Source organism: Lates calcarifer, linkage group LG5 (genome assembly GCF_001640805.2).
Source record: "Lates calcarifer isolate ASB-BC8 linkage group LG5, TLL_Latcal_v3, whole genome shotgun sequence".
In the NCBI taxonomy this organism is placed as follows: Eukaryota; Metazoa; Chordata; class Actinopteri; family Centropomidae; genus Lates; species Lates calcarifer.
Genome location: NC_066837.1, coordinates 7124839 through 7152143, shown reverse-complemented (window position 1 = coordinate 7152143; position 27305 = coordinate 7124839). Strand labels below are relative to the sequence as shown.

General features: G+C 40.0%; 1 protein-coding gene across 2 annotated transcripts in view; it reads left to right on the top strand.

Annotated features, from left to right (window-relative positions):
- The window catches only part of nr3c2 (nuclear receptor subfamily 3, group C, member 2), a 74216-nt gene extending 47321 nt beyond the window's left edge, over positions 1–26895 (top strand). Inside the window, exons 4-9 of one of the 2 annotated variants that reach the window (XM_018690866.2) lie at positions 2413–2529; positions 7029–7373; positions 9120–9264; positions 13374–13504; positions 21249–21406; positions 22177–26895. In XM_018690866.2, the coding sequence (XP_018546382.1) occupies positions 2413–2529; positions 7029–7373; positions 9120–9264; positions 13374–13504; positions 21249–21406; positions 22177–22332 (1052 nt within the window). In that variant the 3' untranslated portion in view covers positions 22333–26895. The other variant, XM_051070530.1, reaches the window with a different exon arrangement.
- The last annotated feature ends 410 nt before the right edge of the window (positions 26896–27305 follow it).

The following is a 27305-nucleotide window of genomic DNA, read 5'->3' as shown; positions in this document are numbered from 1 at the left end:
TGTGGGTCAGCTACTGTATCTGAGAGGCTATTTTCACAATCAGGGGTCTGAGCACTGTCTAGTGGCTATTTAAATGTGTCAGGTTAAAGGCTGTATTTGAGAAAAGGCCTCAACTCTGTCTGTGTTTTGTTTGGAAAGCAGATGTACTGTATCTGCGCCTGTGGCAGGAGGACTGCAGGGCAGACTGCTCTAGTTAAAGTGGGGTCCCCACAGGAAAGAGTATTTCCCTCTCAGAAGAATTCCCTCATAACTGATGTATGCTGAAGCTGACAGACAACATAGACTACTCAGCGGGTTGTTGCCAGATTGTGAGATCATTAGCTAAATGCAGACGTGAGTGGACTCCATTAAAGAGCTCTGAGGGTTGCCATTTAATGGAAAATGCTGACAGAGGGTGCACTGTACCAGCAATGAGTTTTTGGAATGATGTCAAATTTAATACAGTGCATTACATATAATTTAACACAATCTGAGGGATCTTTATCATTTTCATGGAGTATTCCATGAAAATAGATTTTTGGATAAGAAGCATATGGAAATTCGAGTCAAAAATTAGCTAATAAATTTATCACCTTCATTAGAGATCAAAGAGGAATTTTTAAATTCAATTTTACAAGACATTTTCCAAGGTAACACTGAAAACATCATCAGTACGCCCTCCACTTGCTGAGCTGATAAGCAAATGCATACTCAAAGGTAAACATGCTGTATGAGTGCATGTGAGTGCACACACACAGAGTGCATAAATAAACTTCTCTCCCTTTTCAGATAGACACACATTTGTGCGCATACACACCACTGACTTTGGCTGTCTCATAAAGTGTATTTCACTCTAACAATTATTAACAAGATTCACTGGGAATGAGCAAAACAGTTGACAGGAAAGCTCCAGATTTTTTAGAACTGCCATTTGGTCCGGCCTATCCAAGTGAGTAGTGTCTGTATATGCATGTGTGTATGTGTGTGTGTGTGTGTGTGTGCGCGCGCAAGGGGGGGTGGGGAAGGGGATGGCTGCGTTGTGTTTCCTGTGTCGCAGTTTACTGTTTTTTAGAGCAAGAAAAATGGGCTTATGTAACGGTCATGTGATTTAGCCAGAAATAGTGGTGGGGCTACAGCTGCTGCCTCTCCTCCTGCAGCTTGGTTCCTTGGCTTTTGGCAGCAGCCAGACAGACACACTGCGCACTACTCCTGCTAGCTCAGAACAACAACTTCTGCTCAGTCCTACACAAATACAAATACTGTACAGTAGATGCAACTAAAGCTATGCACAGAATGTATATGTTTGAGCAAACTGCATACAAACACAACGCACCAGCCTCTCTTGCAACCACACTAAAGTCTATACCAAAATTCTTGGATACTCCAAAAAGAAACAAATGATAGAGGACAGACATGCAGAAAAATACAGATTGATATGCACTGACACGCAAACATGCATGTATGCAACCATATATACAGTCTGAGACGTACATACAATTTTAACATCAACCCTAATAGAGCTAATCCATATATCAGGGTCGACTGGGGTCACTATACCACTCCATCTGGGTTGTGTCATGAATTCCGTGTGTGTGTATCCCTTGTGTATTTGTTTGTTAAAGCAGATACAACATTTGCAGTTTTTTTTTTTTTTAACTGTCAAGTGGAGCAGCTTTGGCTGTGTGTGTGCGTGCATGCATATGTGTGTATATGAGAGAGTGAATGACTGTATGTGTGCACGAGCATGAGTCTGTCTGTGTGTGGGCGTATGGCGCTCTGAGGCTGGCGGACGTGTGGAAAAAGGAAAAAAGGAGGGATGGAGATGCAGGCGTAGAGAGGGAGAAGAGTGGAGGAGGAGAGGAACTGTACAGTGAAGAGCTAGTGGAGCGGAAGGAAGCGCTCTGAAATGGGAGATCATTGGGTTTAGCTAAGGGCTAGGCAGGAGGCAGGAGGGATTCTCGCCATGTTAGCATCACTGTCAGGAATAGTCTAGCTGCAGCCAGTGTCCTGGTTCCAGCGAATTCTAATACCCTCATGCCATATACTGTATAATACACCATTAGTCATGCGTTGTAGAATGTGAGAGCGGAATAATCACAATTTCAATCATTTTCACAGTGATAATCATGAAATGTAGATCCCTTATATTGCCAGACATGTCACAGGTTTCTGAGTTGACCTACATTATGAACAGTCACTAACAGAGATTCAGTAGAATCAAACATTCACTGCCTTTCATGTAATCAAATGTATACTTTCTGCAATATGTTGAAAGTCCTTATCCTCATTGCATAAGTAAGTGGCCTAAATTGCCCTCTTCTCTCTTCTTTTATCTCTTTGCTGTACACCACTTTGAAAATACCACTGCTGTTCTATGTCATGCTGCATGTACGGTTCATCACTGAACTGACACTGTGTCTTGTCTTTCTGTAGGTCAGCACAACTACCTGTGTGCCGGGAGAAATGACTGTATCATTGACAAGATCCGAAGGAAAAACTGTCCAGCATGTCGTGTACGGAAGTGTCTCCAGGCCGGGATGAACCTCGGAGGTGAGGAGTCACACCCTTGTTACAGATTTGCCCTGTCACGTGCCTCAGATGTGACATTTGAGTCAGCCTCGCTCTGCTTATAAGAAACGATAGATATGGAAAAGTAGGTCTGGCTGTAGTCATGGGAGGCCCGGGGATGCTGAGTCATAGGATGTTTATCGGTATGTGTGTGCATATAGTATATCTGAGTATAATATATGCATAATGCATCTACAGTAGGTGTAGATCTACAGCACTCTATGTAATGCCAACTGACAAAGCCAGCAGACATGTTACAGCATTGTATTATGAGGAAAGACAACACTGTAGTTGATTGGTTGTGGTTGATTTAGAAGGGATATGTGATTTTTTAAAAATATACATGCTCATTTATTGCCACTTGCTTATTTCAGTTCAGGGTCGCAGTGGCATACTGCAGAGATTGAAATTACAAATATTTTTCAATTTTATACTTTCACATGGAAGTAAATTTAAATATGAATGTGCAGCGAAATGCTACTCATAGGACAGTAAGCATACAGTAGGGTAATGCCATCAACTTACTTGTGAAATAAGGGTGGTTAAAGGGGGGAAAAAAAACACACACACACACACACACACATAAACATGCCCACATGCCCACACATAACTGCTGCCGTTTCTGAATTTTGAGGCTCCTCTAAATTAATCCAAATTGAAATCTTTATAAGTTGGAATTCTATGTTTCTTATTGCAGTGGAAATAATACTGAATCAGACTTTTAAATACAGCACAAGTGATATAAGTTGAACTGTTCAAGGTTCCATGACTGTGTGTCAAAAATGAACCATTAATGAAAATAACTGTAAAGATGTTTTACTTACTGATCATTACCTGATTTTCGTCTTAACCTGTGACCTACAATACTATACAGGACTGTATTAAACATTTTAGCGATTTTATCTATTCAGATATGCAATGTGATGATCATGTAAAAGCAGTGCCTACTGAATACTAGAACTGTCTGCTGCAATGTTAAATCAAGTTTATTTATAGCCCAATATCACATAAATGATGCTAAATGGGCTTTACAGGCCCACAACAGCAACATCTCCCAACACAGCTCAAGCTCTCCACGGCTGGAGTCCTTCATGAACCTTGCGATGGTTTAGTAAATGTCTGTGGAGTAAGGTTGTAGTAACAGGAGAGTAATTTAAATAATTATTATACACAGAGAAAAACCCAATAAAATATTTTCTAAAAATATTCTACTAATGAGGCAATATAACAAAGACCCAAACATGAGAGGATTGCCATTATCAGTGCGGTATGAAATGTGTTTTATTTGGAGGGATTTCTAGAACAGCAGTCAGATTGTTTGGTTATTGTCAACAATCAGATAAATTACACTGAGTGTGTGGGCACTAAAAATAAACCGCTCAGAAGAGAGGTGAGAATACTCTTATTTGCATTTGGTTCAACGCCTGTGCCTTTAAATGTTATATTAACATGGGGGAAAAATTTATCCTGGAGCCAATCCAAATCACTGATAAGATATAAAATAAATAAATGGGAACTGATTGGGAAAAATCAATTTCAGAAAAGCACTTTAAGATCTATTTTCTGCACTGTCAATGTGGGAATACTTACTTTTAATGCCCAGTTTGACTTGCCTGTATATCTTTTAGACAACAAACCAATATTATTATTGTCATAATATTGAATGGGTGTATTATTGGGTGAACAGGGTTTGACAAAGTCCTTTTTTTTTTTTTTACTTTGACATCATCACCCTCTGCAAACACACACAATGTTCATGCACAGAGAAGAAATGGAGAGCGCCAGTTATAGACTCCCTCACAAGGGAGCATGAGCCTATATGGTGTATACTGAGGTTAACGTGGGTCCTCTGAAATGCTGTATGAGCAGCAGCAGTGTTGAAGTGGTGTTTGGAGCAGTATAGCAGAGAAGTTAAAGAAGATGTGCCACAGCAATGTAGCAGAGCAAAAGAATGGGCACAACAAAGTAAGCTTAAATAGGCCAGCACCTGTCAATCCTTCAAGTTAAACTAATTCATTATGCGAATACAGACTATGTCAAGTGTTTTCCATATTGTCACTCCCCCCAATACAAGGAGCATAAATACACAGATCACATGCAGGCACAGAGCTATTAGAAAACAGGATCGATGAAAAGAGTAATGTCTGCATGCTGACTGTCACTTCCTCCAAACACACACCAAGCATAGAGGAGCCGGTGGAGTACTGCTAAAAAAAAAAAAACTTTAAAAACCCCATTAGATACAGAACTTGACATTAGCTATTCGAGTCTTAGTAGTGTGAACTGGGCCCCAGCCAAGACACTATATGGTTTCTCCTGACAATGCACCTTCAATCACTGGAGGTGAGATAGCTATTTACTGATCTTAAATACACCCAGCAATCTGCCACGTGCCAATCATATAGACAGCTTAGCAGAAGATAATTATTAATGTAAGCGTTTTAAGGGCACAAAAACATGACTTGGAGTAAACACATATCTGTCCAGTGAAATGTTATGTAGTGTTTAAAAGCAGCAGATGACAATGAGTCATGAATAAAAGCTTAAAGTTGCCAATGAGTGTCTGTATTAGCAGCAGTGTACACTATTGAGTGGAAACTCAGCTGTTAATATCTGATAATGATATGAAGACAAGTAAAGAAAGATGTCAGTCATCCAATTATAAAGAGTAAAAACATTTTTGTAAAGCTAGCCAAATATGAGGTCTGACTGTGAATATCAACCCCAAGTTAGCCTTGAAGACAAGATTAAGTGAAAATAATTTCATTAATTAGCTGTATAAAGGACAAGTTATGTTTATATTACTATACACAAGTACCATCTGCTGCACACCAGGGCAAAGTGAGTAAAACCAAATCAGTGCTTAAAAACATTAAGTTACACCACTGTTTAAATCAACAGATTTGCATCATCTGGACAATGGCCAAAAGAAAAACCAGCTCATGCAACCACTAGCTAGCTACATGAAACACAGTTGGTTATATACCAATGGAAATAACAACAGCCTCAGCCAACAGACGCCATAAACAGTGAGCTATGAAACCAATAATTGAATCAAGCCTGTGCAGAAATTGAAACACAACTGAGAAACCAGTTAGCAACAATATCTTCTCACATAGCTAGCAGCAGCAGCATTAGCGTTAGCAGCAACTTACTTTGGTGAAGCGAAGCAGTGATTCCCCAGCGAAAATTCAGCGATGGAAAAATCCTCCGGAAGACATGCTGCCGTCCCAGAAACACAAACAACGGTACAGGAAAAACCTCCGACTTCTGTCTGAAGTAGTTTGTGAATTATCAGTGGAAATAGACAAACTTCCGACGGATGGAGCAGCAGCAGCTAGCATTAGCAAACGTTAATGTTTTGAAGACGGTATTGTTACCGAAATACTACATTGATAGCACTCATGCAGCCGCGTTTTTTCAAATGAGAAGTGTTGCAGTACCAGCACTGGAAGAGTATCTAGCGTTTAAACGATTTTTGCGGGGGGTGGGTGTTACATTTGAAGTTTCAGGGTCTACATCCGTCTTGTGAGTGCAGCGGTACACCTGTGCTGATTGCCCGGACAAGCTGATTGGCTTAAACCTTTGTGTTCATTAACATGTACACTTAGCTGGCCGTTTAATAGGTACACCTAACTCAACCTAATGCTGTTTGACACAAGAGCCCTGAAATAAATCCTACTTCTATGAAGGATATAATGTTCGACTTTAATTGAAATTGTTTTCAATTATTTTGTCCACCCCAATGAGGATCGACTAAATTGCAGGGGTACCTCTCTTGTGTAATGCAATACAGTTCAACAGCACCACAAATTACATCCTCCAAATTCTCACACAGTTGAATCAACACCTCTCTGAAACAATCTCAATAAAACTGAACATAATAACCTTAATGAAGGCAGGATTTATTGCAGGACTGTTGTATTAGACTGCATTAGGTTTACCATGGTGTACCTAAAACAATGCCAACTTAATGAATGTATTTATTTGTTATTTGCCTCTTTATCATCCCTCAAAGACCTCCATCTGTGTATGGCTACACAATACAGAGGATAGTAAGTATAGTATATGATTATTGTACTATTATCCACTCCTGGTTTTACTAGACTTCATTCAAGATAGACAGTTAACAGCTTTTTCAAAGCTGTATCTTCCTTCAGATGCAGAGATAATTGATTTCCTCAAAAACAATAGAGTGGAAATCTGATTGGCATGCCTTTAACACTGAAGTGAGACACAAGAAATTACACAGGTCGTGCCTGGTTTAAAATTAAACACTTAATAACAATAGACATTGTTAAAACATACATTACAACAGACATGAACTTTTGGCATCCAGATACTATTTCAATTTTTTTTTTTTTTTAATTAGGCTTATATCTCTAGAATATGTTACATTGCAATTATGACCCCAGAATATGAATGTAAGAAATGACACCATTAACGATGTGCTAATAAGGGCTGTTGTTTTCCCCCCACAGCACGAAAGTCTAAAAAGTTAGGAAAGCTGAAGGGAGTCAGCGAGGACCTGCAGGGCTCTAAGGACGGCCAAACTGCCACAGGTGGCGTTGGAGGCGGTTACCTGTCCTCGGAGAAGGAGCTGAATGCCAGTGCTGCCAATGCCCTGGTGCCCCATGGGCCCGGGGTGGTCACACCTTTTCTGCCGCCCTCCATCTGCAGTGTGTTGGAGCTCATTGAGCCTGAAGAGGTGTACTCTGGCTATGACAACACGCAGCCTGACACCACTGACCACCTGCTGTCCAGTCTCAACCGCCTGGCCGGAAAGCAGATGGTACGCATGGTGAAGTGGGCCAAAGTACTTCCAGGTTAGTGACCACTAGAGCGATGGGCTGAGGCCTAAATGCTCTTCATGAGTGTGTCTAAGCCAGGAAATAACGTGTGTAAATCACATTTTTTAAATGTTTCAATATAATGGAGACAGATGTAGGATTTTTGGTTTTACTCCTAGTTGAATTGTTTTTCCCTGTTGCTTTTAAAGGCAATGAAAAGATTAATACAACGTTAATTAGATTAAAGTAGCTTGTAAAGCTAGTAAATTGTATATTTCTAGTGCAGTAGACTGTCTTTGACCATGGAAATTTAAACCATAGAGTCAGCTCATTTTTAAATGTATAATGTTATATTTATAATTAATTTATTGAGAACAGAAATTTGACTTATTTGTCTTATTTATGGACAAGTCAAAGAAAATTATAAGTGGTAGATTTATCAGTCAAATAAATAAGGTGGTGTCTATACTGTAATTATTGACTGGTTTTAATAAAGATAACATGCCATCTTCATTTTTGATCTCACCATTTTGAGAATTTAACACTGCTGGTTTTGTGAGTGCAACTGGCACACAATTTTCATTTTAAATATTAGGTCAGGAAATTATTCTGCACAGCTTCAACAAGATTAGCAATGAATCCTATTTCACCATTACATAGAATCAAGATTAAGATTTCCAAACAGAGCTCATTTACATCACCGCTGTCAGATGTTGTGTTGAACAGAAGATCTAATGTCTATCTCATTAATTTTTACCTATAAGCCACAGCACAGGAAGAAAAAAAATGTTTGAAAAGGGTAAACAAGTTCCCCTTAAAATGCCAGTCAGTGGGAGACACATTGAAAGATGCCTCACAGGTAGCTCTTTGAGGCTGTTTAATTTGCTGTATTGCAAATATTTGATACCTCCACGGTGTCTGCTTGCCATATCCGGACGTATAAATAGAAGGGGAGCCAGACAGAAGGGTCAAAATGAGTACCTTCGACTTTCAGATATGCCACCGCCTGCATTCAGCTTACATCTGGATGTGGCAGGGCTAACACACAGGGCGACACTGACCAGTACTGTCAATCCCAGCAATATGTTCAATGAAAGCTCTGTTATTTGCACATACTTTTGAAATGTCTTGTTACTTTTAAGATGACCTGAAAAATGGAAAGAAAAAAAACTGACATCAAATCTCATAGCTTACAGGAGACTGTCATAAGTTAATATAAACTGACCAAACAGCATCAAACAAGGCATTTGACATATCTTTTCTACAAATGTGTATGTATATATATATATATATTAATGATTGTTTTTGGCAGATTGGCAAGCATACAGACTGAAATAGTCCCTAAGCCTTGATAAGTCACTTGTGTGTCCTCAGTTGGCCTGTGTTTTGCATGAGGAGTTTCTTTGCCAGAGTTTGATTGAGAGTTTGGCAAGTTTCCTATTCGACTCTATTTCTGGTGCTCCATAGACAACACACCGATAACTGGAGGCCTTGTGGGATTTGCATAAAAGAAGAATGGGTGAATATTTCTCAGTGGTTATCATGTCTAAACAAATATTGGCACAGAAAAAGTACACTGTAGCAAAGATACACCGTAAGTAATGTGCAGACACAGGTACGAACATGTGCATGCCCAGCTAAATAAATGCCGCCTAAGTTGATACTTACGTCCGAATGCATTTAGTCAATGCCTGAGTGTTGTCAGCTACATTTAAACACAGAGCTTTCTTCTCATCAGTGTCATCTGTGTCTGCTATGTGTGTGTGTTTTTGTGTGCATTAGGTTTCCGAGGCCTGCCCATTGAGGACCAAATCACCCTGATCCAGTACTCATGGATGTGTCTGTCCTCGTTTTGCCTCAGCTGGCGCTCCTACAAACACACCAATGGACAGATGCTCTACTTTGCCCCTGACCTCATCTTTAACGAGTAGGCACACACTTCCATATCTGCAGAAAATCGCACACGCTGTTCTGATGATATTAAACTGGTCCTGACATGTAGCAATGGCCAAGATATTAAATATCTTTTGTAGTACTGTATTTACACAATTTTATCTTGAAAGTGTAACAAAGAGAGGAAATCACTTCACTGTTGTTCCATCCATTCTTATAGTCTGAAACACCAAAATTTTAGCAGACACATCTCTGTGAAGGTAAAGTTGTGTCAACACTTAGACACATATAAAATACATCCATTGTTGTCTGATTTCCTGTGGGACCCCCAACACACAAACATGTTTATTACAGATGTGAGAACAAATCATTTGTTTTTCAGAGTAGATAATTAATAGATACAGTAATTGGTTGAACAGTTAGGCTCTGACTATTAATGTTTAGTGGCTTTTTTCAGTTGCTGATCAGATGCAAATTTATGCATAAACATCAATTTTGCAAGTGGACTTTGGAGAGTGAGGAGAGTATTTTCCTACTGTGCTATTTTAAGCATTCCATTAACATGCATGAAAACTACTGAAAGGACCAAACTGAGTTTTTGTGGGAATGACATTGCATGTGTACTTAAAATAAGGTCATATTCTTGAATCTGATTTCTGGCACTTCACAAAGATATACTTTCATACTTATTGTTGCCCCTTTAATTGCATCAGGCACAGACAATCAAAGCTGAGCAGGGGCAGTCAGTGTCCCACTTAATCTGCGTTAATATGTCTGAACAGGAGGGCAAGTGGAGAGGAAGTGTATGTGGGCACGTTCTCGTTGGAGCTTGAGTGCACGGCTGGTGATGAATTGAATGTTATAGATTTAATCAAAGAGGAGAATAGCAGCCTCTGTAGGCTGCCTGCTGTAGAGGAGCAGGTTCAGACTGGGGCAGGTTTAAAAGCTCCAGCTAATAGCTTGTGTAAGTCAATGTCAGTGGGTCAGTTTGTCCCAAATAAATAAATACATAAACAACAGCACAAATGCCATTGTGCAACACAGGCACAGTGTCTGTGTCTGTGTGTGTGTTGTATCACTGAGAGCTTTGTGCAGTTGGCAAAGCATTAGTTTGCCACGCCAGAGATCCTCTGATCCTCTAATCTATTTAGTGCCAAGTGGATCGCAGTTTATTAAGAATTATGTGTTTCTCTCTCTATAAGATGAGTAACAGTTTTTGGAGAAAATCTAATTTTGTAATAAAGACTTAATGGTTTGTGTCATTCGGTAAGTCCAGTTCAGAATAAGTTCTTCAAAAGTATCTTTTGAAGAGGAATTTTCACTGTACAGTATTCTGCTAATGCTGTATTAGATGCATTGTCTGCACGCCAGGTCAGTCCCATTGACGGATGGGCCTGGTATTCAGCTTGACAGAGCAGAGGAGATGTAGACCGGCTGGAGATAGTGGTGGCCTGGATGTTGGGCGCATGCTGGCTGCTCTGTCAGGGTAGCCTGGATGTCACTGCAATTCCCCCTGTGTCTTTTTGGGCTAAGGCAAGTTGTATGTTGCTTGGAAAGGTAAGTTTTATGCTGTTGATGTATGCTAGTTTTGTCTTCTGCGTAGGTCATTGATAATTCAGTCAGAAAGGGGGACAAAGTTGGTCCATAACTTTGCTGAGTCCAGTCAGTCTTTAGAGGCGTGGACAGTGTACACTTGTTTCCATAGCTACTTAGTACTTATTGACCCAGGGCATTAAGGCAGTTATTGAGTAGAGGGTCCACTCAGTCAGCTATTAGAGTGAAATCTGTCACTGATTGAGAGTAAACATTGCAAAGACAAATGTGCATTTTACACTGAAGACAGGGTAGGCCTGCGTAATCTGTGTCATTTAGTTCTTTATGTGTGGCAAATGCTTGCAATAGATAAACAAAGCCATTTCCCTAAACATTCTGGGCACTCACTCATGATTAGACTGATGTACATGTTGGACCGGCAGAATGTATCCAGTATGAAATGCAACATATATAAGCAATAGTCCTAAAACAATGATGATAAGCTCTATTCTAAATCTATCCATATAAAACTGATCTGTTTGGTTTCTGTCTACATAGAGAGCTAACGTTTCATACACCCAATTCATTTGATTCTATATTTTAAACTCAAGACAGTAACATTGACAGACAACAGTATGTGACAAACAACAAACACCTGTGTGAAAAGTGCACTTGTAAAGTGACTGCAGGCTAGATAGCTAATTAGCCAGTCAGCTGTGGCACCTTAAACAGCTCAAATTTTAACAGAAAATGTCAATGTCAGTCAGTTCAGATGCAGTGTGGTCTGGTCTTTATTTGTCGATAACGCTGTCTGTCCTTGGCTTGTAAGTGCAGGTACCGGTGCAAGATGATTTACATTGTGTCACAGTTCCCCTGTCAGCTCAGCTATCAATCAAAAACATACACTGGCCCACTCACTCAAAGGCCTGAAACTAAAAGAGCATTTCTGATGTATCTTCTGATGTATCTACTCCTCCCCTTTTTCACTGTTAAAAAATATTAACAGTGAATTTTAGAATTACTTTGGCGCAAATTTTGACTGTAAGAAGAAACGACTGATTGTGATTTCGGTTAGACTTTAAGCGATTTGTTTGGACATACTTTCTGACCAAATAAATTCTGTTGGCATCCTACATCTAAAGGTGAATCTGAACTTTCCTCTCCTCAGTTCTGTGCTCCTTCCTGAATCTTTTACCATAGAAACAGAGAGAGAGAGAGAGAGAGAGAGAGTGAGAGTTGCAAGACTGAGAGAGAAAGACGGAAAGAAAACCAGAGTGAGAGCGAGACAGAAAGATATAGAGAGATGAGAAGGAGCGAGGGAGAAGGAGGGAAGGAGAGAGACTGCTGCCAGTTTTTTTTTTCTTTCCTCCCCAAACCAGCAGCTCATTTTGGGCAGTGATTCAGCAAAATTGATTTCAGGAAGAGTGCAAGAGAAGGAGAGAGAGAGAGAGAGAAAACGTGTGGAGACTTTAGAAACTCCAGCCCAAAGTTGTATTAAATGATGTTATGCTGCACTTTGCGAAACTGCACACATACAGAGTGCTGCTCGGCAGGGAAACAGGTCTGCTCAGACGTTGTCACAGTTTATCAGTTATTTAGTCGGGCCGACAGACACAGCTGTACAGCAAATACTGTAAAGCACTATCCTGTCTTATGCTTTAATGGGAACATTATGCACTCGTTTCCAATCGACTGCTTCTGGCCTCCTCTACAAAATGTTTAGTCTAGTTGTTATCAGAGTGAAGACCAGCCCCTCTGTCTATGTAATGGCGCAGCTTCACTGTTTTGTGGGTAAAACTCTGGCCTCTTTCAAGTCAAGCCACACCACTTGCATTTAATTACTGTAGTCTCGATGTGATGGTGATTTGTAGCAGGGAGAAGTGGCGTCTGAAGCCTGAGATTCCCTTGAATCTGTGGCATCTGCAGAGCACATTTCTGATTGGCTCATACTATAGATCCCTTCTAATGTTTCTTTCCTGTTTTTGTGAACTCTGTGATGTAGCCAAGATTGTTTTGCTGATAAAATGTGTGTGAAAAACAAGGGGAGTGAGAGAGTGGGCATGCGCGGTCGGCGTGTATTACTTGCATTTTTGACACGTCGGTTCACATAAACCTGTTTGGTAAACATATACGTCTCTGTTTAGTTAGCATATGTTCACGTACATGTCATTTATGTTAACGTAAACATGTTGGAAATTACACAGCCCTCTTAAAAGGGTTTCTATGGTGACTAGGGTTAGATGTGGGGTCTTCATTCTGCCACAGTCTTAGAAAAGTGGTGCATCTGTGCTGTGATACTGTACGCAGCGCTCTGCAATCTGGGGGGATTTGGTATTCTGCTCTTAGCCCAGACTAGCAGGATCCTCCTCTGCACTGTGTGGAAATATTGTTTCACTGAACTAGTGTGATAGGAATGGAGTGAGGAAGCCAATGTGCGCATTAGTTTTAACAAGAAAAATCATAATTGAGAGAGCACTGAGAATTGATTCTAACTAATACTGATACAATTAAAAACAGAAGCTCTGAAAGAAATACTTTCTTTGTTGAAGCTTTAGGTATTTTTCTTATCATCTTTCCCTCCCTCCCTCTCTCTCTCTCTTCTTTCTTCAGGGACCGCATGCAGCAGTCAGCCATGTACGACCTGTGTCTGGGCATGAGGCAGGTGAGCCAGGAGTTTGTACGATTGCAGCTAACCTACGACGAGTTCCTCTCCATGAAGGTCCTTCTGCTTCTCAGCACAGGTAGGCAGTGAGCTACAGGCCTGCACAGGATCTAATTTATTCATCCCATAAACAACTTGCTCACACTGATTTTTTTGGGCAGAACCACTTGCTCCTTGTCCCACACCTGCCTGCAAGCACAAATTACTAACTGTATAATGAAATGTCATCTGAAAACCATTTATTTGAAAAACATTACATAGTCAACATCAATTCCAAAAATTAATTGAAATTTCCTATTAAAATGACCAAATCACAAACATTACCATGAATGCTGTGAATACAAAGTTAGATTTTCTGACTGTAAGGTATACAGACTAGACACTGCTAATTAAAACTGCTGTTCAGTACCATTTTGGGCCATCTTAGTACTGGACAACAGCTGCCACATTTGATGAGTGACTCAACAAGGGACCTGTAGTGTCCCAGTTAAAGCTGACCACCAGACACCACTGCTTTACGTAACTGCTGAAGGTTGAGGAGTGGATGCTCCTATCCTTTATGTTATGTTGAAATTCAGGTAAAACTAATGATATTTTCATTTGATAGGGTGATTAGTCAGGTTGCTCATATCATTTTACCAGATTGTTCCTGGAAATATTTCTGGGCAATTCTTACTCTGTGGTAGGAAGCTTTTTCCAACAGAAAGTACCAACACCTTGTGAGAAACGTTGCCCATCAATTGATAGTCTGCTGTGATCAATAGATAGTCATATCAAGGCATCTGTCTACTATAAGTATTAATAGACTCTTTTTCTACCATTTTAATTGGACTTAAATCTGTGCATTGTGACTGTATTGCTTACACTGCACTGTGAGTCAACCATTAAAGTGGTGCAGTTGGAAACAGGATTCACCAGAATCAAAGGTGCTGATGTTTTTGTTTCACTGATAATCATTGATTTATTGTGCACAGGCAGAGAGGTGTCTGTGTGTTTGTCTGCTCTAACACCACATACAGGCGAAGGTGTGATGCCTTGTGTGCTCCCAAATAAGCACTTGTATTGTGATATCAATAGCCATACTGAGCCACCCAACATCTCCCACCTTCCTTAACCAAAAGACAGCCTCTCCATAGGAAATGTATTGATAAGGTGTCTTGTATTCTGTTCCATCCACCACACACCTTTGAGAAGGTGTTGGCACTGCTCGTACCCGCCTTCCTGGCACCCACGATCATGCCTTTTTTAAGTCTGTTAGATCACGCTTTAAGCTCATTCTTAGTAATTCATTAACATGCATAACAGGTGTGGAAATAGACTTGATGTTGCATGCACCTGTTTGTGTAGCAACATGCAGCAAATGCAAATGGGAAGGGGAGCTGTCTTAATTTTTCATTATCTGAGTGAAGGCTAATCTGTTTTTTTTTTAATTGCCCATGGATAAAGAGAATACTTCTATCACTCACTACAGAAGGTCTCGCAGTGTTGCCACGCTCAGCCAAACTTCGCCCACAGACACTGCAGCCTCACAGAGAGGATGTGTTGGACCAGGCTGCTCAGTTGGAAAGTGAAAGCAGCGGTTTTTCCACCACCTCAACACACTGTGAGCTGCTGCTCTCAGTTCAATAGTAACAGTTAAAGATTCCATGGTGGCAGCTGTGTCGTAACTTTGCCGTCCACGCCCACAATTTTAGCTATTACAAAGATAACCACAGCATTTAAAGGTATCCTGGGACACGAGACCTGCCGCAGTCACGCATTTCTGCACATGTCTACATGGGGCCTTGTGTGTGTCTGTGTCAATAGATGTTCAATAGAGAGAGAGAGAGGTGAGGGTAAGGGAGATGAGTGAGAGATGTGGTGAGGTATTTGAAGAGTCTGCATGCTGGCCAGACTTCAAACTCTTTGAACTTCAGCACCAGTGCCAATCAGTGGAAATATTCATTGGCAGCGTATTTATTTTTCAGTTACTGAGGCCTCTGAAAGTGGTGCATGAATTCTGGACTCAGATGGGCAACCTTGGAAAACTTAACTTCATCCTAGCTTTAAAAGTTTTGCCATTTTAAATTTGAAACGTGCATGTTTAGTTGATCTCATTATAACTTCTTTTGAATAATGAGTACAACCATAAAAGAAGCTTGTTTTGTAAAATAAAGTGATGTTTGCAAATAATTGTTGTAGAAGAGCCCACGTCATTGTCCATGTTGAAAATTTACTACAACTTGCGGGGAAAGGTGAAGGTAACTGAACCACCTGCCCTCCAGCTGGACTCTGCCTTGTAATTGGACTGTCATTGTCCAATCAGATTCAGTTGTAAAGAAACGGGTCAAAATCTATGCTTGTAACTTCCGCATCACACACTGTGTGGGAACTTTGAGTGTCGGGTTTCACACATAGTTTTCTGCTTTGTATATATTCACAGATATTCACAGAAACACTTACTTTGTCACAGTGTCTTTTTGTAACCTCACCACTGATTTTATTTTCACGGTCTCTCTTTTCTACACATGCACAAACTTCAATTTCTCAGGCAATTTATTTTACAGGTTTACAGACTTTAGAATTATTTGTGAACATCATTTTTCAATCTCAAAAACTTTTTGATCTTAATTTGAGCCCATGTCACATGACATGCAATTACAAGGTCAAAAGACGCCATCAATGTCAACCTGGAATAACCATCATTGAACAGAGAGGGTGGTCTGTGACACCACTTATCAGCCACTTTCAATGCAGTCTTGAGATCCCTCCCCAGGCATCTTAACATCCATTCACACCATGGCTCATGTGACCCTAATGACTCGGGTGATGGCCCAGTGGGTCAAAGATTTGCATATGAGGTCAACGGCTCTTAAGATATTAACAACCGCCAGGTGGTTGAATGCCTGGGATTCCCCACCAGTCTCTTAGAAATGAAGAAGCCTTTAGGATGAGAGGTGAAATGTCTTCAAGGACGTCAAGCAAGTTTATTGTTGCCGTCACTTAGCACTGAGAAATACCATGACCTGGATGACTGATCAGAGACATACAAGGTCAAAACTGACAGTTTATCAGATACTTTTTCTTGTCTTTAACAAATTGTTGTGTTATAGAACCTGCAAACCTTGTGCTATAGATGGTAAATTTACATCAAATTAAATTTTAAAATATGACAGAAAAAAATAAAAATTTTATACAGAACTTGCTACTTGAATTCTGGTTGAGGGTTACCAAAGCACCCCCCAAGTTTCTATAAATAAAAAAATCTATCTGGACTGCTATCTCTGCCCTAATTCTGATTCTTTTCCATTAAAGAATTGAAAACAATGATTAAAAACTAGAATTTAAGTCTTTGGTACATTTACAGTACATTTACCCAAGTATTTCTGTACCAGTATTTCCATTTTATGTGACTTTCTACTACCTCACTATTTATGAGAGAAATTTAAGATTTTTACATAAAAGTTTATAAAGTACAGTACACTGTTAGAAATTATACCAGTGGTTCCCAACTTTTTTAGTTAGTGACCCACAAAACAAACAATGTGCCTCTTGTGCTGCACTTACAGAAGTACATGAATAGGAAAGAACAAGACACTGATATATTCAATATTTCCCAGCCCAATGGTATAAGGTTGTTTTTGGCTTTATAGTACAGTGACATATGGAAGAGGCAGTGTGAGAGCATTTCCCTGATATAAACTCAGTATTGTTGACTCATCTGGAAGCAGGGGAGCTCCGGCTGGACTTCAGCTATTGGATGTTGGGAAAGACGAGGAAGAGAGAGATGAGGAGAGAGGAGATAAGAAACCAAGGGGGAAAAGGGAGATTTAAAGAGTGAAATCAGACAAATGTTGACAGTGAGAGCTAGTGTTGGTGAGAAAGAGACAGGTGCATAGCTGTAGGGAGAGAGAAAGAAAAGACAAAGGGGGTGGGGTTGAGGGGGGTGGTGGTGGCAGAGCTGGTCCTTCTGTTGCTGTGGCCTCCCTCTCCTCCTCTGGAGGTTTTCCAGAGAGTCCTGCTGTACTTAATAAAGGCCAGTCAAGCACCAGGCAGTGCTCCAAGACCTGCTATTTTTCTCCGCTTCCTTCAAACTCTGAGCTGGAATTTTGAAGGAGAGGTTGTGGATGAAAGAAGCAGGTATAGAGAATAGAAACAGGGAACTTAAGGTGCTTCAAGTGCTCCAGTTATTGGATTTAGTCAAAACGTAGTGGTAAAATATGATGGAAGGAGAAGAAAATAATCATCCAGTGCTTCGTTTATAATGTGCAGCAGAGAAATTTTAGCTGTACCTGCCCATTCCAAAGTCCACATGATGGAGCAACCGTACTGTATGGAGGCTTGGCAATCACTTCAGCAAAAACGCTTGTGAATGATTTCAAAAACAAGCAGCAAGTCTCTGGATTTTCTGAGGCGCTGTAGGAAGCTCTTTTAGTTACAGTCATTCAGAGATAATGTTAGGGCCTCGTGGAAGGAGTAGCGGCAGAAATGTTTACAGAGGAGTTGTCAGAACTTGTCAGCTGAGCAAGTAGTACAGAGTCACTGAATGTGTGTGTGCCTTTCGGCTGGTTTTTAAAAAAATCGTGTTAGTGTGTGTGTGTGTGTGTGTGTGTGTGTGTGTGTGTGTGTGTATTTTAAATAGTGAAAGAGTGAACAAGTGAAAGAGAAAAAGGAAGGAGGGATAAAGAGAAAAGAGAGAAGGGCTGTTATTCCTCTCTGACCTTGGCTAAGGTTTCACTGAGCCTGCGGCGTCTCATGACCCTGTTTGGATTTGGCACTGGAGCAGTGGCCTGCTCAAACCAGTTGCACTCCTCACCTCTACACAGAAGTAGATAGCATTGCTGGATTATCTTGTTCCTTTGTTCTGTTTCTAAACTGTCTTCTCGCTTTTTGCTGAAACGGCTGTTGAGCCTCATTCCACATGGGGCAAGTGAACAGCATATTTGCCATGATGACGGGTATATTTCTTGTGACACATTTTCCAGTTAATGACGCAAAAACATGACAATTGCTTTACACTACTTCAAGTGCTGTTATAATTTTCATTATAACCAGTCATTAGTTTTTTTGGGTCATGTTTGAATTAAAATTTCTAGTTAGAAAACACCCTTATTGCTCCACTTTGCTTGTTAGTGTAGTCATGCTAGTTGTAGAATTTCCTAATGAATACCATCAGGTAGTAAATCAATATTGAGAGGCACCCTGTCAGTTAGGTATGCACCAGCAACCCAGAGCAGGAAGCTGCATGTCTTTTAACAACACACATGCTAATAGCATCTCCTAGCTGCATTAGTTATGTTTGCCTCTTTATTCTATGTGCATTAGAAAATGAGCTTTCCGAGCTTTCTGGTAAACATAATAATGCAGCTGCACTCCACATAAGAAATGTGGCCCAGTTGAAAAGGCTCTATACCTGAAGCAAAAATCTGTTTGACAACAATTACGGTGGTATAAATGCCCTATTTTGGGGCCAGTCATGGTAACGCCCCTAAATGCCAGGTTAGTTTCTAATCAGGGTGTATGTGGGTCAGTGGGAGAAAAACAAAAGGTCCAAATGCGGGCCAGGGGTTTTAGCACATTCTCATCATGTCAGCCATGAAATAAAGCAAAGAACTCATGCCCTCTGCACCAGGGTCCAATCTGTTTTCATATCTGTTTTCCTCAGCTTCATGTGTGTCGTGCCTGAAGGTGTTTATGCGTCAAACCACCATGAAGAGAATTACATAGGATGAGACAGAAAGAGAGGATGAGAGGGAAGCAGACAAACACACATTCTCAGAGTTATTGACCTACAACGCTCTGCTCTCATAACGATGCAGTCGTAACTGACAACAAGTAGGTTTTTGCTTGTGGCTATTTGTTCTGCACAACTCAGTCAGGTCTTGTCAGTCGCTGGTGTTTTTGTTAGTGGTGCTACAAGTAGTTTCTGTTTATCTGAGGCATTATGGCTAAAAGTACTGGAGAAAGTACATCATTAAGGTTTTAAAGGGAAGTCTCTTAAACCATTAGGGCTGAGAATTTGACATTCTGCTGTAAAGAGTATTTTTGTAAGGCTTCAAAAATACTATAAAAATTTACAAGACATTAGCACCATCACCTCTTCTCGATATGTTTAGCCACACTGTGAATGCAGAGGAATCTGGTCACTGAACCTTTGGTGACAACCATTAGTTCTCTAAAGCTGTTTCATGTAATCTGGAGCTTCTTTGGCTTCTCTGATAAAACATGAGTGACAATAAGCTATTTTTAGATGCACCGATTAGCTCGTTAGACCAATTAATTAGTCAATAAACATTTTTTTTGATAATCAATTAATCGTTTAAGTAATGACCTTCTTCCAGCTTCTTAAATGTTTATTCATATTATGTAAATTTTTAAAATATTTTTTACCTGCCTAATTATTAGCACTGGAGTAGGAGTGAGTGAAATGGACAAAATGCTGTATTACAGTGTACAGAATTTTATAATGATAAATAGATTCCATACACGTATGGAAAATTATTTGAGAATCAGTTTATGTTTAAATGTCTGTTTTTGGCTACTTCAGCAAATGAAATACTCCACAAATCAAGGTACAGTGCTTCCATCAATTTGATGCAAAAATACTCATCCAATCCTCATTGATTCGCAGTATTGTTTAAAATGTCCTAACACATCCAGACATACTAAAGGCATAGCTACCTTGGTAAGTCTTGGCTGAAGGACAGCTGAAGGCGTTCCCTCATACTGATTTGAGGTGCTCTCTTTGAGAGGTGAGGTGTTTCTTAATCTGGTAGCCGGCGGCTGAATGTCATTTAAAAGTGCTGGCAGACTTCCATATCTGTGACTTTGTTCTTCTGCACAGGGAGAGAGAAAGAGATATTGTAGACATTTCGATGCATCCTCACTGTGCAGTTACTGTATCTCATTCTTCATATCTGTCTGAATTCATCCCATTACGCTGCCTTTTTACTGTAAGTGCTTTGATGCTACCATCCAAATCATTATAATGTAAATGGAGGTTGTAGTCATTCAACAGCCCTAGCCATTGAACAAACTTCTTGATGAATGAGGTTTGGTTGACAAAATGATTAAGCTGTTAAACACACAGAAGCACTGTTGTTCCCTTTTCTTACTGTCATTGTTGCTGAGATAACTTTTAATCAAAGCCTTCCAGTTTATCAGTCGTCTTTCATGAATCAGTGGCTACACATGAAGGCTAATTACCACTTGAAATGGTGAAAGTGGTTGTAATGAGTTGCTAAATAGGCTTAGGTCGTCAACACGGAAAAAATGTCCAAAAAAAGGCAACTATGTGGGAGTGGGTGCGTAATTCACAGAGCACCTCTAATTACCCTTTACACAGTTACACGTTTGTACATTAAAGGAACATACTGGTGTTTGTGCACGGCTTAGCCCATTAACTGCAAATCATGTTCAGTGTGCATTTGCCAACCATTTCGTAAAGCATATCATATATTTTGGGACATATTTCCTTAATTCAGGTGGCCGTTTCTATTCATTTCAGTATCACAGGAAAATCAACCCAGAAAGGCTTGAAACTTGCTTGAGATAGCTAGATCTGGACTTGGTTGTAGACGTTTCACGTCTCATCTAAGAGGCTTCTTCAGTTCTGAATTGGACCGAGGTGTACCCATGACCGAGTCCAGTTGCCCTCATTTCAACCCTCCTTGGATAACCATGACCTGGAGGCACAGGCAAAACATGTACACTGGGGAAAATGTTCTTTCACACTGCACATTATGCATAAAACTCTTCTATCAGTTGAAATCCATTTTTTAAACCAGTATTGTTGTCCTCTTATTCAATCCAGCTGATGACAGTGGCATTTGTCTGTTTCCCAGTTCCAAAAGAGGGTCTGAAGAACCAGGCAGCGTTCGAGGAGATGAGGGTTAATTACATTAAGGAGCTCCGGCGTTCAGTGGGAAAAGCAACCAACAACTCTGGCCAAACCTGGCAGCGCTTCTTCCAGCTCACCAAGCTACTGGACGCCATGCATGATGTAAGTACCCTTGCCCTGTCTGCCTCTCATGTGCCAATCGCCTACAGTACAGCACAGGCTTCCCTTGGCAGCCTCTCGGTATGCCATGCCTTCACACACAGAGCGAGGTGTCCAGTGGCACTCTGGGGCTCTAATATCACTGGAAATGTTTTGAGTAAAATGGCAGCATAGTGGATTTGGATGATGCATTTACTTAGCGGTTCAATGGCGCTGTGGCTTGGAATAAGGATTACTGCATCCCAATCCCTCCCCGAGGGGGAGGTTATTTTGGAAGAGGCGGTGACGAGGCTGTATTGGTGAATGGAACAGAAGGGGATCAATGCCAGTTCGGAGTTTATTGGCTCAGAGTACACAGTGGTCACTGTGGCAAATGTGCTAAATCACTGTTCTTTTTTTGTGCATGGGTCAACTGGAATATGGCATAATGACAATATAGCTAAACCCCAAGAGATGAGAGTCAGCAAGTGAGAGGTCACAGAGATAAATGAACAGAATTCAGTGACTCTAATGACTGAGTGAATGGGGTTAGTGTTGACCCCCTCTTTAAAGGAGGTTTATGCTGAAAAAAAAACTGTGGTGCCCCCAAGTGGCGAGCTTCAAAGAGGGGCCATTGCCCCATTGGTGTGTAAACACACTCATATGAATATACAGCAGTGTACTTGAACTCTCAAATTAAAAAAAAAAACAAAACATTTAAAACTGAATAAGAAAACCTCATTTTGTCAGACAACTACGTGTTTCTCACGATATTTTATGTCTGTGTTATCCAGCTGGTTGGGAACCTGTTGGACTTCTGTTTCTACACCTTTCGTGAGTCTCAGGCCCTGAAGGTGGAGTTCCCTGAAATGTTGGTGGAGATCATCAGTGACCAGATACCAAAGGTGGAGTCAGGCCTCACTCATACAATCTACTTCCACAAGAAGTGACTCACTAAACAGTTGGGACAGAAGCGGCATTAAGAACTGGAAGAGGGGAAGAAAAAGTTCAAAGAAGAGAAAATGTGCAAGGAAGGCCTGACCAGTTGGCCTGCACCCTGTCGCCCAGTATGCCAGCATCCTCGTCTCGGATGGGAAAGTTAAGTGACGTGGTGGCAGAAGTAAAAGAAAGGGGAGAAGGATTTGACCCTGCCAGTTACCACAAGCAGGTCAGAGCTGTGAATAGTGGTGGAGCCAGCGTGACACGCAGAGAAGCACTTGTGACAAATGTGACAAAGCATCCTGAAGTACCCCCCGTGCCCTCCCCCGCCCCAAAGACGATAACAGTATTTTCTATGGAGATAAAGCCATACATTTCTTAGGATGCGCTAGATACATTCACTACACACACGCGGACACACACACAGACACATACAAACACGTAGAGGGAAATTGATACACATGCTGTCCACACGCCTTCACACAAACGCACAGATGCACTCCACATGCACTAAAATCAGATTCCCTTACAAATCTAGAGAAAAAGTTTTTGCAAATATTAACTGTGGCTTATGCAGTCTTTCACAAACAATAGCACTACGTAAAAAAATATATGCCAATACTTAGATTTTGCTTTGCAGTGTAGCAACATACTGCAAGACTACAGGGCAAAGAACATTGTATGAGGAGGCACAGAAATTACAGACTGTAAGGCGAAAGGTCTATTTGATTATATTCCAAGGGCTATACAAGCATCATCATAAGCTGAATAATTACATTAAATCTAACAAGTCCAAGTTTAAATCTCAATCGGTGTCATAACAGCCATCATTTAACATTCACATACTGAGTTTTTTAATTAAGATATGTAGTAAAACAATCAAAACTAATATGCAAAAGTCCAAAGCTAAATCTGTTTTGAAATAGAAATGTCTCTCTTGTGTAAAAGAAAACTTGCACGTGAAGCTCCCATGTCATAAAGTCACTATTTTAGGCATTGTGGTGTAGAATTAAAACAATATTGACAAGCAGTTTTACCTTTGTGCAAAGATGGTCAGGAGTGCTGCAGGATGGAAAACATCACGCATTTAAGGAAATGATTTCAGTAGAGTCCGCTGGTAATGGATTTGACTGAGGTGCATCCATTGTAATTGCTGTCATTTGTGTTATCTCCAGAGCAGCTGTCCAAATGTCTGTTTTTACTCACAATAAAGCAAAACCAGCCCTTTGTGAATCAACACTTATCTACTCTTCCCAGAAATAATAAAAAGCATTTTATAAAAGTGTGTTGCAAAGGTTTAGTTTTTGACAAGCCAGTCATTTTACATTAAGGTGCTTCATTTCTACAAAGCCAGGCAAAACATAACATGTACAGTAACTCGTAGACAGTCCATACAATACACTATTATGGACACACAGTTTAAACACACATACTCTGTAAAGTTGATATAATCCAAGATGGAGCATTACTCTGCAGTGCTTACGGCAAAATGGCTAATGTATCAAAACCAGGCAAATGTGTACAGGTATTAACAACTTCTTAAACACATTCTATTCAGCTGTTGTACAGAAGATGTTTTGAGGTACATGTTGATAAATGCTCGATGAAGAACTGTTGGTATGATCACCTTCCCTAATTTAGTTTAATTCCTTTCTTTTATCTTCGGGCCAAGTACTACTATTTTAGGTATGGTAGGCCCAGTGATCTGGATCATTAACTTGTCTCACACCCCACTGGTTTCTGGGTGGCTGTGGAACACTACTATGATGCTACTGAAAAGCGATAGAGCCGCTGGGGAAGAAAAACAGTGGGGGTGTGTGATTTTTTTATTTTTATTTTTTGTGCCCTGTGAGCATGTATTTACATGAGTATGGAGCGAGTATGGCTTAAGTTTGTGTGTGCGCGTGTGTGAGTGAGTGTGTTGTTTTTTTTCCTGGCAAGCATGTGCATAGTTGATCTGCTCTTTTCAGCGTGGGTATTATGCATTTATGTTATAGGATTAGCCATATCCTATTTCCACATTTAGATTTGCACAGAGGAGATACAATGTGAAATGAGGCATTAGTGCAGCTAGCAGGAATTGTCTGTTTTGATAAGCAACTGTGATGATGCGGGAAAAGACTTTCTGCATGGTCAACCAGCCTAGAGTTAGACAACATGACATCATTAGCACAGCAGGGTGGTTGTGTACTATACTTGTGGCCTCAGCTCTTGTAATGATGGCACTGTGCTACACTATGAGGTCTCTTCTGTGGTGGTAACTGTGTGAAGACTGGTGTATAAAAAAGATGGAGGTGCCAGGGTCACAACTGTCATTAGGGACTGTGTAAAAATTATGAGGTGGTGGGAGGAGTGTCAGAAAAGGGGGCAGGGGTTGTGAAGTTTTAATTTTTTCTCATGGGAGGGTATTCTATTTGTTGGGAGGGCAGGACAGGGTATTTAAACTTTTTCTCATCCCAATTATATTTTTCAAATTAATTCTGGGGGGGGGGGGAATATTAAGTTGACACCTGGGCCCGACTCAGTCATTTAGTGATTTTTCTAGGCCTAGCTGTTAAGCAGCTCTAAATTCAAAATTAAGAGACATGCTGTATTTTCAGTTCTTTTATGCTAACCATAAACATATAATTTGTGAGATGCCGAGGGAGGTTATTTTTCTAAAACGGCAGGGTCTAGAGACAATATTAATAGCACTCTCTACCCCGATAATTTTCATACAGTCTCTTACCAGAAAGGCCTCATTTTACAATCCGTCTTTGTCTTGCATTATTGTGTTCAAATTGTGAAGGACCCTTAAGCTAATCTCTCACTGTTTCTTTATTTTGCCCCTTTTTTGTCCTTTTTAAGGAATTAAAAAAAACTGTCTAAAGGTTCATAGGATGAATGGGAAAGTATTTTTGAGAGAATTATATTTTGCTGGAAAACAATATTTAAGTACTTTGTCTAAAAATGATATCCTTTTTGTAAAATGAAATGTTAATGCATGCTTTTTGATGAGATGTTTACATTGTATTTAAAAAAGGGAAACTTGTGCCTTTTTATCTCACCTGATTTACAATTTTACAGTATATATTGTAAATAATACAGCAAGTCCTTATGTTGAGTATAGTATAAAACATTTCTACTTTAACCATCTTGTTAGAATATTGGAAAAATATGTGTTTCCCACTCGCCCACTCGCCATTTTCTGTGTTGGATCACAGAGAAAAATTTATAGTAAGGGTTGGCGGCAGAAAGGGCCAAATAGAGAAATGAATGTATCATACATTGTGAGAGACTTATGGAACTTACTACCTGAATGTGAGAGAGAGTACATTTATTATCTTCTTATTAAGTAAAGTTATTTGATTTTGAATTTTTTTTTTTTTTTTTTACTTTTTACATCATTGTTCACGTGGCTCAAACAAACAAACAAAAAAATAATCAAAAAGTATTTCTTATTTTGTAACAAGATGTAAGTGGAAATGGATCCTTGAGTTGTTGCTGTTGAAATGATTTCCTAACCCATGACGGTATTGTTGATGAGCACCACAATAAAATCAAGAAGTCACAAACTATTGAAACTGGGATACATGAGAGAAAGTTCTTGACTTTTCAGTTTGAAGATACAAACCTTGTGCACACACAAAATCAAATGAAACAACGGATGTAGAGACTATCAGGCCTGTAAGCTTAGCCAGTTCAAATTTGACTGTCTTTGACCTGTTTTTAACTGGACTTGTTTCACTAACTGCCAAAATAAATTTCAATCACAAAAGTACTAAAATTGTCCCAAAGAACCGTGATGTAAAAAATCTGCTACAGGCTATACATGGTTATAATTGATGTTATCAAGCCCCTGTACAATCCTATGCCCTCTGGAAATATAGGCTTTGACTGTTGGCTATTTAATTGTTTTGGCTGTTAAAAAGAGTAGTTCAACATTTTGGGAAATACGCCTTTTTGTTTCTCAGAGTTTGATGATTGATACCCAAATATGGAACTACAGCCAGGTGACTTTTAGCGTATCTTTTTATAAAGATTGGGAACAGGAAACAGCTAGGACCTGCACAAAGTCTGATAAGTTGCCTCAAGTGATGTCACTTGAGTCAGCGTTGCTTGGTGCTGAAGGCGACAGGTCTGAAAATGTAAAAAAAAAAAAAAAAATGTGGAGGTGTGGAGTTAGAAAGTAAGCTTACAAAACCTCTGAGGTCCACCCCTCTTCTCTGTTCGAGGCTAGATTAGCAACTACTAGCATAACACAAAAACAAATCTCTTACTGAACTGTTGGTGCTCGGGTTGCATTGTGGGTAATGTAGGTGACATGATTTGGCATGGAAGATGAATGTGTGGAATTCTGCTGCACCAATTTTATATTTCTTAAATTGTCCATTGTGAGTCCAACAATTTTATGAACGTGTAATACTAAATTGGCAGACCTCTCTTTTAACAGACAATTATAAGAGTGGTATTGTCCTTCTTATCTAACTTTAAACAAAAAGTGAATACCGGTAATTTCCCAAAATGCTGAACAGTTTATTTAATGGTCATCAATCACCACCTACTGCAAACAATGAATAAAAACCTTTCTGCTACTTGAGGGAGCAATGTTATCTTCAAAGCTGTCTCCTTGTAAATTAACTGTCCTTTTAGGCATGAATGACTCAGAATGTGTCTAACTGCTGTTTCACAGTACACTATCGCGTCACTGTATGTGGAGTCACGTCATTGCCATTTTCTGTTCACAGCGATGAATCGGGTGTAGAGAGACTAAGCCATATCTCCACAGCCATGGCAGTGCATTTCTTATAAATATTAAAAAATAGACAAATGCTTTTTTTCCAATTCCAAAAATGACTTTTTACTCAGATGCTTTGTACAATATTTCTCAGCAACTATCCAGCAAACATACAGTAGACATCCTTCAACGTAAACCAGTAAACATCTTTGAAACCAGTTACTACTGTATATCTTGATGCAGATATTGCCATACTTGTGTTTGCAA